Source organism: Toxorhynchites rutilus, chromosome 1 (genome assembly GCF_029784135.1).
Source record: "Toxorhynchites rutilus septentrionalis strain SRP chromosome 1, ASM2978413v1, whole genome shotgun sequence".
NCBI lineage: Eukaryota > Metazoa > Arthropoda > Insecta > Diptera > Culicidae > Toxorhynchites > Toxorhynchites rutilus.
This window is the reverse complement of record NC_073744.1, coordinates 54,345,121-54,359,320: the sequence shown is the minus strand read 5'-3', so window position 1 is coordinate 54,359,320 and position 14,200 is coordinate 54,345,121. Positions and strand designations below refer to the sequence as shown.

Here is a 14,200-nt window from a genome sequence, read left to right as displayed (position 1 = left end):
TTTGACAGTTGGTTCTAGTTTTTTTTCGCTATAAAAAAACTGGAAGAAAACTGGATCCCGTTTTATTTGAAGAAGATTAGCATTGATTTATCTTAAATCCTTTTATACCCAAAAAAAATGTTTGTCGATCGGCACTCTGGAACTTTTTTTGGCATGCGAAAATAAAAGTATGGTTTGGGGTGCCAATCAAAATAGTTATCTCGATTTTTCATTCGGAACTTGCTACGAAATGTTCATTTGCACGATAACACACCCTATGCAAAATATTAGCTCATTCGGACTTCATTTACTGGTGTCGCAAACGTTAAAATTTGAGTTTTTTGAAAACCGCAAAATCATCGGAAATCGGGGTTTATAAAAAAAAAATGTTGATACCAATTGTCTTAAAATTGCATGACACGTTGAGGTTAACAGTTATCTAAAAAAAATTTTTTTTAACGTGGGACAGACTTCAGAACCAAGGTGTATGAGTAAATTGGTATTGCAAATTCATGCAGGTCGGGGGTATTTTTGTTCCGACTGTAATGTGTTTACCTAATACAGACTTCTAAACGAAGGTGTCTGGGGAAATTGGAATTGCAAAAACATGCAAATCGGGGGCATTTTTGTACCGACTGAAATCATCATACCAAACGTAAAAAGACTTTTATTTACTTGTAACGAAGAACATAATCTATCACAATGCATGAATTGACCTTACATGGTATTATACAATCTTCTCACTCACAAAGCAAATATATTGAATTCAATTGAATTCGGAAATTGTTTTTGACAAAAAAATGAGTGGGTTATATCTATGATATAACCGCAAGGTTGACGTGGAACTACCTTAGCAATCATTCGTTTGTATTGATTAAATTCTTGATTGAATGAAACAGTTTCCAAATTCAATTGAGTTCAATATATTTGCTCTGTGAGTGAAAAAAATGAACAAATGCCGTGTAAAGTCAATTCATTTATTGTGATTGATTGTTCTTCGTTACAAGTAAATTTAATGACGGACCTTTTACGTTTGGTATGATGACTAGAACAAAATATATGTACGGAAGAATTATCAAACGTTTGATGAACCAGCCTAAGGCTGAAAATCTTTCCGATAAAGACAAAAAAAATTATCAAACGATTATTTTATTTTACATTTCCCTCTGAAGTTTACATCCCAAAAGTGTACATACTTCTCGAATCTCGAATTTGCTTGAAACTGGGAAGTTCATTCGCTTCTAGTGTCTGCACGATTTTCCCAGGTTCCTAAGTTTAGAAGATCATGTTAGGACAGACATATTCCACTCTGCACAAAGGCAAGCGAGGACAAAAGTACTCGCCGTTTGCATTTATTTGCAGAGCCGATTTCCCCAGAAACCTCGGTCTGTGTTAGGGAAACACATTTCAATCGAAACAAAAATACCCACGATTTGTATGAATTCGCAATGCCGATTTCCCCACGCTCCATGGATTTGAAGTCTGTGTTAGGGAAACACATTCCAGTCGGAACAAAAATACCTCCGACTTGCATGAATTTGAAATACCGATTTCTCCAGGCACCTTGGTTTAGAAATCTCTATTACGGAACACATTTCGGTGGGAACAAAAGCTCCCCCTACTTTCGTGTGTTCTTCTTCTTCTTTTTGGCTTTAAGAGGGTTTAAACTTTTCAGTTCACTCGCCTCTAGGCTCTTTCGTGTGTTTGCAATGCTGATTTCGCTGCTTGGTTTTAAAGTCTGTGTTAGGGAACATTTTTCGATGAGAACAAAAGTCCCCCTACTTTCATGTATTTGCAATGCCGATTTCCCCAAGGCTGCTTGGTTTTGATGGCTGTGTTAGGGAAACCGTAAATCGGGCCAATCAAAACGATACAGTTAGGGCGTTTAGATAACGCCTAATATTTTACAGTTATTCAATTGTTTATCTAATGAAAAACAACATTTTGTTAGTTGCGATAGATGCGTAGAAATATTCCCTATCAAGTGATGCAAACATCTCTCCTATCCAGTACGAAATGTTCGAGCTATAAGCATTCGAAATCTTTCATTTTTCCCTGCATGTTCTGTGTTTAGGTTTTCATTTTACCCTCCATATATTCCGGTTAGACGTAGTCCCACGTCAAAAAAAATCGAGATAATTGTAAATCTCGACGAATAATGCAATTTTAAGACATTTGGCATCAAAAAACTCAAATTTTAACGTTTGCGACACCAGTAAATGAAGTCCGAATGAGCTAATATTTTGCATAGGGTATATTATCGTGCAAATCAACATTTCGTAGCAAGTTTCGAATGAAAAATCGAGATAACTATTTTTATTGGCACCCAAAACCATACTTTTCGTTTCGCATGCCGAAAAAAGTCCCAGGGTGTCGATTTTTGACAAAAAATTTTTTTTCGAGATGACACTAGAGCTCGACGTTTTATGCAATTTTAAGACATTGGGCATCATAATTTTTTTTTTCGAAAACCCAGATTTCCTTCCACACCCACCCCCTCCCCCCCTTGGGTGATTTTTCGATTTTCAAAAAACAGGAAGTGGGTTATATCTATGGTATAACCGCAAGGGTGACGTAGGACTATCGTTGATTTAGAGATCATTTGTTTGAAGTTGAATCCAAATCCATTCTGAATGAATGAATAAATGAATATTTGGGGGACTTCAAAAACGAGAGCGTTACGTTGGAGGCAAAGGTTTAATGCATCCAATATAGGATACGAAAAACCTTGTTCTGAAGAATAGTCTTCAAAAGCTTTCCTGCTAACTGCACTTGATTGACAAATCACAAAACCAAAGGTATTATATGGATATTTTATGGATAGAAAACATTAAAATAAACTCTTTTGCTTGAATGTAATTTTCAATTCCAAGGGGACTGGCAGATTATTTTCCAGCAACGATCAGATATTTCCACATTTTCCTCGATACTGGAAGCCCACCAATGCTAACTCGATAACCACCTGTTAATAGCACTTGATTGAAAAATATTTGGTCACAGTGTTACATGGATAGAAAACATTAAAATAAACTCTTTCACATGAATGTATTTTGAAATTCCCAGAGGAACTAGCAGATTATTTTCCAGCAATGATTAGATCTTTCCGGAACTTTCTCGATGCTGAATGGCATCCAAACGGATAGAATTCCGCGCGTGTATGTGTCGATCCTTCGCCGTCCACCTCTTCCAGCACGTTAGGCAACGATGTTGTCTTGTCGATGTCCTCACGAAAAATGAATGCGTTTCACCACCAGAAAATCGCTTAAGTATGTTTTGTGTGTGTGATAGAATCGAGAGAAGGTGTGGTTTACGATGGCAATTTGGAAGGCAAACTAGAGGGGAATGAATTCTCTGAGCTCGAAACTTTCGGCGACTAAGCAGTAATCGATTGCGTGCGCATACAATATTGGATACGGAAATATCCTACTGATGGGCAAGAATAATCTTCAGAAGCTTTCCTGCTAATTACACTTAGTTGAAAAATTACAAAATCAAATGTATTTGGTCACTGTGTTATATGGTTGGAAAACATTAAAATAAACTCTTTCACATGAATGTATTTTTAAATTCCCAGAGGAACTGGCAGATTATTTTCCAGCAATGATTAGATCTTTCCGGAACTTTCTCGATGCTGAATGGCATCCAAACGGAAACCGTTTGTGGCATCACTCTCCTCCTGATGGATTCCCTTCTGGCCTAAGGTGCACAAACAGGCTCTTGGTGACACCGTTCATCCGCGCTTTCATGATAAACACGAAGAGCTTCACCACAACAGCGACAACATGCTCCAATCGCTGTTCAATTAGAACTGAGTGGATTTCCGAGCGGCGCTCGCTTATATACCGATTGGTGATTTCAATAGCCTATTTTGAAAGCAAATTTAAGACTTTTGAAACAAGTTTTTGGATCAGAAAGTAACAAGTATAGAACGCGTAGACATTTTATCTTTCGAATGAAGTGTTTATCATACCATTTCGTTCAGTTGTTTAGGAGCTATTAACGCTCAAAATCTCGGTCTCCGGCGTAACGCTTTCGGTTTCGAAACTTTGATTTTACACCCCGGTATAGAAATGAAAGACGTAGTCCTACATCAAAACTCAAACTTTGACCGCTTAGCGCCAATCTCCCTTAAGTCCGATTGAGCAGATATTTGGCATAGGGTGTTCTATCGAGGTGGTGAACATTTTTTATGAGGTAACTTTTCGAAATTAGAGATGACCATTTTCATTGGCACCCTAATGTACAGTGTACTTAGGTTTTATATTCATAACAAATGAAGTCAGGAGGACCTATAATACCTATAATACCTGATATTTATATAAATTCAACGACAGTGTTCTACGTTGCTGCTTGAGTAGGCACCACATGCACTTAAATTCGAAAGTGTAAGCTGGAGAAAAAAAACTGAGTTGAGTATGTAAGGGAAGAAAGATCGATCCAAGGGAAATCCATCTTGGATCGATCGAACGATAAAAATCAAAAAGCAAAATTGATTAAGCGATAAGAAGAGTGACGGAGGAATCAGGGTTACCTACAGGATTGTCTTCAGAATAATCTGCATTTCTACAGATTTTTCAGCCTTTTTGAAAACAAGAATCGGCAGTTACAGACTACAGATTTTAAGGATTCTTTCTTAAGTTCGATCCAAGGCGGGAAGATTCAATGAATAAATAACACTGTTTAATTTTTCTTATTAAAGCTTCATAATGCACTCACACCGTCGTAAAAATCTATTTCTATTTTTCTGAGAGAACCATCGATACGTTTTGACCTGGTTTTGACTTTACATTATGTTTTCGGGAATATATAGGTATTGAAATTTAAAAAAAGAACAAGATATTGTTCGTGTCTCGAAAATTGTCTAAATCTGACCGCCTTCTGCTCAGACATTTCATGGGGGATTGGTGTCAGGAAAACGCATAGAGAGAAAAAAAATTAGATTAACTTTATTGTTAAATATTGAAGCCATTGAAAATTCTGAATTCGTCCGCAGCAAGATTGATCTTGCTGAAATCCGTCGTTCATCGTAACTTGGAAAGGGTCAACTACCACAGAAACCAAATGGTGAAACTAATCATTGAATCATATGTACGACTCAATGACCAATACTGTTTTTTGCACAACGTCTCGCTATTGATTATTAAGTGGAGCAAAACAAACTGAAACACCCGAATTCACTCAGATTAAGTCAGAAACCCAAACAATTTATCTTTCTCTCTTGAGTTTTCTAATAATAACACACAAATCTAAGGTAGCAGGTTTGGACTTTGGTTATTTTGAACAGCATCTAGAGAGGCCAAATATATCTACATCGAAGTTGAAGTTGTAGAAAAAGATGCTACTGAATTGGGCGAGAGTAGAAACATGATTTTTAAGACTATCTATCGTCGAACAATTGAACGACGAAGGTTCGAGTAAAAAATATAAATTTAATTGAAAACATACCCGATTAATTCATTTAGGACACGGAAAACTCGAGAGCTGTGGAGGTTTCAGGGGACAAGAAATGTTTCTATGGAGGTTCGACACAGTTTTATGTGAACTTCATTATATCACATTACAATTCTTCCATCAATAACTAGTGTAAATGAATGTATACTAGCTATTACTCCACCAAACTAAGATTGCAGATTGTAATCAAATTTATTATATTAACATGGCAACACTCACCTGAGCGAACAAGTTTCCCTCATCGCGCTGCAGCAGCGGGGCCATCGAGCACCGCACAACCACATGGCAGTCGTCCATGACCGTGTTGAAAAATCGCCTCGTCGGCAGCAGTGCCTCCAAATCGATCAAAAACTCCAGAAATCGCTCACAATAACGAACCGTTTCCTCACACACCACGCCCTCGGCTGGGATTGACTCCAGAATGTTCATAAACTTAATCGTCAAATTCTGCAGAAAGTGCCGCTCCCAGTCGAGCTTCTGCTTCTGTTCGGCCTTGTCTCTTTTCTGCAGCTTCTTCCAGAACCGCCGCCACTCCGGGATCTCCTTCAACTCCTGCTCTCTCCGCTTTGGCTGCAGACAGGACCACATGGCCAGCGAGACAAGTCGCTTCGCCTGGTTGCGGCACATTTCCACCTCCATACTGTTGAAGCAATGATTCAAAAACATCAGCAGAAAGGTCTGCTCCCGCATCCCGTGCGGAGTGATCGCACTTTCCTCCAGACACGCTTCCAGCACCTTCTGGAAGAACACCGGAAACTGATCCGCATTGCTTTCGAACACTTTCCACACTTCCACCTTTTCGCGAAACTTCTCGTTTAGCATTATCACAATCGACATCAGATGGGCCCGAGTTGCTTCCTCGCCACGGTAATTTGGCCACAGGTAATTCTCCAAATACTGGCTGAACTCGAGCATCATTATGCGGCGCATCGAGTAGCGTGATTCGCAAATTTCCCGGCGATAGATTTCATCGATGATGCTCGGATTGTACCCTTCCTGTTCGCCGGCCGTATCCGGAGCCCAGAAACGATTCGCCAGCTAAAATTAAACCTACATTAGTTACTGCGCTGACTATTTCTAGAAAATCTAAATGTCCATAAGCTTGAAACGATCCGGGACGAGTTTACACAAACAATATCTTGCTTCCACTAGGTTATGTTAGTGCCAATTCTGTCGCAAATACTCACGAAAGTTAGCTCGTCGGCATTGATTTGGGACACCGTGAGGGCACTCTTGCGTACTTTAGCTCCCAGCTCTTCCGTTGGTTGGGTTTTTGTCATCTTGACCGGATTGCTACTGTGGAACTAACACCAAACGTTTGGAAGCCGGCTCAAAACACAACAAACACGCGCGGAATCAAAACAAAAACTGCGAAACTGGACGCGAGAAATGCCAATATATAACGAACAGCTGATAGCAATGACTACATATGAGGTGAAGTAGTAGGAAGCGTATATTTGGATTGGTAAACAAAATATAGTGTCGTCAACAAGTTTATATGGAAGAAACAAAACAATGTTAGAAATGCTCATGGTTTCACGATGTTATTAACCCTCCTGTACTCGCGTGCAAAATCATAACACGTATACTCGCGTACGGTGTCACAGACCGAAAATTGAACTTCTCTGTAATGTTGCCATTGTGTATTTTTCAGGTTTCATTGGCATTTATTTGAAGAAGAGGGAATGATTGAATGAAAAAACTCCTAAAATATGTTTTCTTCGTCTTTATTATGTTCTTCTTCTTCTTCTTGAATAGCGTTAACGTTCCCTGTGGAACTTTTGCCGTCTCACCGTATGCATTAACTAGCGTCATTTATTAATACTTAGTTGAGATTTCTTAAGCCAAATAACACGCCTTGAATGTATTCCGAGGGGCAAGCTCTAGAATACGCGTAACCTCAGTGCAAGTCGAAGGAAATTCCTCTGACGAAAAATCCTCCGGCCAGAACGGGAATCGAACCCGAACACCCGGCATGATAATGTGAGACGCTAACCACTCTGCCACGGCTGCATTATGTTTTAATGTCATCTAATTCAGCCTCCTCAAAATAGAGTAATTTTTGATACTCCAACACAAATAACGAAATTCGAATTTTTCACTGTCATTAAAAAATTTGCAACTGAATCTAATTCATGCAAGTATAAAAAGCTATAAAATAACATAAAAACGTATTAATCGATCGTGGTTTCATTGGAGTGAGAATTAGAACATAGCAAAACTAAATGCTCGAAACAAACATATTTTTTAGATTTCATGCAGTTGTTGCGTGTTTTTCTGGTCTTTTGTCGAAGAGAAGAATGTATAACGACCTTCTAGATAATTACCAGATGATACAGATTCTGGAACATAAAGTTTGCATATTTCTAATATTCTGTGCCTCTGTTTTCTTAGTAAACTAAGAATTAATGCCTTTATTTAGATGGGACATAAAAAGATGATATAAAAGGATTTCTAGGAACTTCCTTTTCTTTTTCTTGTTTTCTTGTCGATATTGTCGATTACAAAAAAAATATCCCCGAAACTGTAAATGTTAAAAATAACCATAAGCCACCGATTAGTTTATAGTTTATAATCCTTCCACAAGTGAAATTCTTTCACAAGTGAGTATACGTATGACCATTATATTTAGCGAATAACTATACGAAAGTCAAACATTTTCATTTTGCTTTTGAACGTATGAATCTAACGACGAATACATAGACGAATAGTTAATATATGGATCTGTTCATTCCAGTTACAATAGGGACTTAAATCAAATAAGAATAGTCCGGTAATGATCTTATGCATTATATTCTATAAATATTCCACGCCACTAACATTAATTTATACACTTCATTCAACAATATTCTAGAATATGAAAAAAGGCACTTGTCCAAAAAAGTTACTCATATACTCGCGTCGGTGTGTCAGACCGAAAGTGTTAAAAAAGTGACACACGTCCCCTTTGTACCAACACAAGCTAAACGCTAAATGCAGACGATGGAGTTATTTCCATCACGGGTACTAATCCCGTCGCTTTGCAAAAGTCGTTGCAAGATACCATGAACAATCTGTTCACGTGGGCCCTCAAGCTGGGTATCGAATTCTCTACGGAGAAAACTGAAATGGTCGTTTTTTCTAGGAAGCACGAACCCGCCCAATTCCAGCTTTACCTATCCGGCAAAACGATCCAACACTCTATGTTTTTCAAATACCTGGGTGTATATTTTGATTCTAAATGTACCTGGGGGAGACACATTGTGTATTTGAAACAGAAATCCCAGCAAAGAATCAATTTTCTCCAAACAATAACCGGAACATGGTGGGGTGTCCATCCAGGAGACCTCATTCAGTTGTACAAAACAACGATATTGTCAGTGTTAGAAAATGGCAGTTTTTGCTTCCGATCAGCTGCCAGGATTCATATTCTCAAGCTGGAGAGGATACAATATCGTCGCTTGCGTATAGCCATGGGGTGTTTGCATTCGACACATACGATGAGTCTCGAAGTTTTGGCAGGAGTTCCCCCGCTTACTCTTCGGTTCACAGAATTATCCTACAGATTTCTCATCCGTTGCAAGATCATGAATCCATTGGTGATTGATAACTTCGAAAATCTTCTACAACTGACTCCTCAGTCAAGTTTTATGTCTTTATACCATGAGTACCTTACTCACGACGTGCACCCTTCACCAGGCATCTCCAACCAAGTTTGCTTCCCATACTTTTGCAATTCCTCTGTCATTTTTTATCTGTCCATGCGACAAAAAATCCATGGAATACCAGATCACCTACGCTCCAATGTTATTCCGTCGATATTTTCGGAAAAATATGGGAAAGTTGGATCTGATAAAATGTTCTTTACTGACGGTTCATACATAAACGGGTCCACTGGCTTCGGCATCTTCAATGAAAATTCCAGTGCCTCTCTCAAACTCAAAGATCCTTGTTCCGTGTATGTCGCAGAAATGGGTGCGATATACTATGCTCTAGGAATCATTGAAACACTGCCCATCGACCATTATTTTATTTTTTCAGACAGTCTCAGCTCAATAGAGGCAATCCGCTCAATGAAAGTAGATAAACGCTCATCTTATTTCCTAACAAGAATAAGACATCTATTGAGTGTTTTGGTCGAAAAATCATTCAAGATTACCTTAGCATGGGTTCCCTCTCATAGCTCGATTCCGGAGAATGAGAAAGCGGACTCGCTAGCTAAGGTGGGCGCTTCAGAAGGCACACTTTTTGAAAGGCAAATTGACTATAATGAATTTTTTCACATTCCTCGTCAGGACACACTCGTTAGTTGGCAGCGCATGTGGAGTGAAGATGAGTTCGGTCGTTGGTTACACACGATTATCCCTAAGGTTTCGACGAGTGCTTGGTTTAAGGGATTGAATGTAGGTCGTGATTTCATTCGCGTGATATCTCGGCTCATGTCCAATCACTACAACCTAAACGCGCATCTCTATCGCATTGGGCTCGCAGCAAACAATCTTTGTGATTGTGGCGATGGCTACCACGACATCGAGCATGTTGTCTGGTCGTGTATCCGGTTCCATGCTGCTCGCTCTCAGCTCTCTAGAGCACTGAGAGCACAAGGCAGACAATCGGATATCCCCGTCCGGGATATCTTAGGTAGCCGTGATCCTGATCTTCTGCTTCATCTATACCTGTTCCTCAGAAACGCCGATGTCAACGTTTAATGATGTTTCCTTAGTTGTGCCCCCGTTTCATATCCCTCCTATCCGATCGATAAACTTTTACTTAGTCGCGGCAATACATACACACACTCTTTACAGATACACGGGCCAAAGGTTGTGCAGTCCACTGATGATTCAACAAGAGCCAAAGGTTGTACCGCTCATGACAACTCTACACGAGCTGATGATTGCGCCGGTTAGTGACCATTCTATCCTGGATTCCTCGAGTCGAGAAGACGCACCACGCTAGATATGGGGTACATACTAGGGGGGCGTTGCTGATTAATGGTCAGCTGCATCCCAATAGGAAGTATCCCGTGTCGGGCACACGTACAGAGCATTGGAGACAGCAACATCCCAATTACGAGAACACTTGTAATACTAATCTCGAGCCGACCGCGAGTAATCGGTTACATATTACTAACATAGATCATAAGAAAAACTGTCAATACGCTAAACGATGACGAGCAACGAATAACAAAACTAGAGACAAACGCAAAGTCGTAGTGTTGATATTTTCTGAGAAATGAACGAATTATTGATTTCTCGGTCTGACAGACCAATGCGCGAGTATAGGAGTGTTAAGCAAATTGCTCATAAAATCTAGTAACTGATTATTTTTTAATAGATGACAATTTTATTGTAATCATTTTTTGTCCTTTAGATGGGAAATAAGGTCCAGAAAACAGTCGTATCTTAGTCTTCAGGAATAGCTGCATTTCAATGAAACGCTGTGAACCGTGAAACTATCATCATATTATCGTAAAAAAACGAACGAAAATTTGTGTGTTTTTATGTGAAAAAGACACATAAAAATATCACTTTTATTCATCTTTTCCGACATCTATATAGATAAAAATGTATGGCAAAATCTGTTGGTAAGCGGAAAACCTGAAGAAGGGATGGTTCGATTTTGGCCTTCTTCGTTTTGTTGTATTCGTCTCTTCCCGTAGATCAATGTAGTGGAGAGAAAAATCGGAAAATTTTCGAAAAATCCTGAAGGAAGGTCGGAAAATTGAATTCCCACATGTTCGAAAATTACATCATAATAAGCGTTGTTAGTCCATCTGATGTTGGCGCTAACGAAATTGATTTTTATTCGAAAGTGGAAAAAGATTTTCAGACGGAATAACGCATTCCTATATCTTCTATCTATACAAACGAAAATGGAAGGCCAAATGTGTTGGTGTGCTCTAAACCCGAGGAAGAAATGATCCGATTTGAGCTGTCTTTATTTTGTAATATTCTCTGTATCAAACACGTATTCCATGCAACGAAGAAACATGTCATTTCCAAATGCTTGAAGAATATTGAACGAGAATTGTGTCTGAAAATAATTTTATATTATAAGGACGAATTTTTGTAGAAGTACTAGACAATTTATAGTAAAAGGAAATTGTAAAGGGTCAAAGGGTAATCAATCAATGAAGAGTTCAGTGATTGGACTCACTAACGTTCTCTTAGTAAGAAAACGTGGATGTTTGAAAGTATTCAAATCAAAAATCTATTTTGGGCGGGACGAAGTTCGTCGGGTCAGCTAGTAATTCCATAAATATCCACTGCATACTGCCACATAATACTGATATTCAGCGGGAACTCCAAAAACATATATGTTTTTAATTGAAACTTGAATTACTGAAAATAGCATTTTCACGCGGCTGTGGAAGGCAATCGCATCTAAAAACAAATATTGACGTCACGATGCGAAAAGTAGCAATAATAGCGCATGCTATCTCGCACACTACGCACACCTATAATACTTAGTCTGAGAGCTGAAATACAAACGTACGCAGCCAGAGTAGGTCTTGTTTCGTAGCCAAATGTGGTTGCAAACGTGCAGGCGTTACGCTTTTGCATAGTTGTGCAATATGTTGGATTGGGGAAGCGGAATTGATAATGTGAAATATACACGTTTTCATAATAAGAATTATGAATTAAAATTAACTTAACTCTTTGCGGTCGCTTGTCTACTCTCAGCCACCACAGCAAGGAATCATACGAATCTTATACTTTATACTTTATGTTCATTCGCATTTTAACAATTTAACCCTGTTGTCCTACGATTTAACCCTTTACACGGACAACTAGCTGACCCGGCACACGTTGTTTTGTCATTATTTCGAGTTGATATTTTGATTGTTAACCCTTCTGTTCTCGCGCGTCGAATCATAACTCGTATTCTCGCGCACGGTGTCATAGTGTCTGTAATATTGCTAGTCTGTGCTTTTTAGGCGTTATCGATATTTATTGAAAGAAAATACTATCATTTTCTGAATGAAAAAACTTTAGAAAATATTTTTTCTTCAACATTCAGTTTTAGTAGTCATTTAATTCAGGATTACGGATTTTATGCTCTATAAGAACGTACGCGCAAGTATAGGAGGGTTAAATAAAAATAATTAATGAATTGTAAGTGTGTTTCGATGGTTTCACGTTTGTTAATCCATTCTTTGATGAAGATCAAAGGGATAGTTGGCGGATATAAACGGATATAAAACCAATATTAATTTCGTCCAACCAGTGAAAAATATGTGCTTGCCGTTTTCTGAATGAATGGATAAACTCATAACAGTTGGGTATCGTTCATGTGTTGGGAAACCAAAGATTCGACAGACAACTTCATTGGAACTTATATACCGGCCAATTTGGTACCGCATTTTTTCGTCGTTGTCATTCAATTGAGAGTATTCACATCGGTATTCTGAATTTGAAACATAGGCATATTGCTTTCTTTATTCACGGACTTGCAAATGTTGCTCTTCAGCGAACTTCGAAATTCAACATAATTATGAGAATTGAATATTTTGATCAGATGAGGCGAATAGGATATTACCCAACTGTTTTCAATAAGAATGTCAGTGTTGCGGATATTTTTGAATGATTGTTCGCCATTATCAGTATTTTTTCGTAGATATGTTGGATATCCGTGATCGTATCGTTGGTGGATCGTTTAGGAAAACGCTTTGTACATTTCCCATCGAACACTAACCCATATTTCGGAATCCAATTGCTTTAAAAATCGGATTTCACGATTCGATCAAAACCGGATTCTTTTGCATTCTGAACTCAAATTTCATCGTCCTATGCAAATGAGGAATCCTTCTCTTGATAAAAAATAAAAGTTAAAATAGTTCATCCGTAATGGTGGAGCAATTCACTCTGATCTGAAAATTTAAGTTTCAAAATGTTAACATTTGAGGGAAATTTATTACGATGTTATTTGAATACTTAGAAGACATAGTCCTTACCCTAGCTTTACTATGTTTGTATATTTTTTCATTCGCATTTCCAAACTTTATCCATAATGAAAAATCTTCTCAGACACAATTCATCATTTTTATCCATTTGCAGGAAATGTGTTGCCCTGTTACATAGAATTCATATTCGAAACGGTATAGATATTTTCTATTTATACTTTTCGTTTTAAAAGCTTTTCTATTCCCCTCGAATATCCGTTATCATCTGTACATAAATGGAACTCAATGCGTCTATGTCGAATTGCGTAGTGAGATTACCGTTACATTATCACAACTCGATTCAACTTAAGTCGAACGGATCACAAAATGGAATAATGCGATCGATTTGGGTAACTCAGACTCGATCCAAGGCGATTTCCAAGGCAATTACACTATCGATTTCAATGATGATGCATTGAGTTTCCGCATGGCAATAGCAAAGACTGCATCGGTGTTGCTCATGATAGCGGCTCGCAATCGAATTTCTACTTCCTCCATCGCCCCTGTAGATTGTGTCGTAGGAATCGCAGTCGTTTGCTCTCCACTTTCGCATACACGTCAACCATGAATTGTTGGTACAGTCCCCGACATCGTAGAATGACGTTGCCCTGACTGCATTGACTCATCGTACGTTACACATAAAAATCCATCGAGCGCACTCTTGTTTTTTCATCTCTTGTAACCACATATTCTTTAATATTAATTTGAATCTACACACGCGCTCTTCAGAATTTTTTTCTATCTGAAAATCAAGAAAAATATTTTTTTCGCCCCACTTGAATCATTATTTTAGTATTTTGCTTATCCAAGGACTTCCAAAGGTATCTGGCAATACTTGTATCGATACAT

General features: G+C 38.4%; 1 protein-coding gene across 1 annotated transcript in view; it reads right to left on the bottom strand.

Moving 5' to 3' along the window:
- The window catches only part of LOC129768307 (RNA helicase aquarius), a 220,974-nt gene extending 214,160 nt beyond the window's left edge, over positions 1–6,814 (bottom strand). The window contains exons 1-2 of the mRNA XM_055769900.1: positions 6,618–6,814; positions 5,650–6,468 (exon numbers count right to left, since the gene is read on the bottom strand). Of these exons, the coding sequence (XP_055625875.1) occupies positions 5,650–6,468; positions 6,618–6,710 (912 nt within the window). The 5' untranslated portion in view covers positions 6,711–6,814. The remainder of the gene's footprint in view (positions 1–5,649; positions 6,469–6,617) is intronic.
- Positions 6,815–14,200: the final 7,386 nt, after the last annotated feature.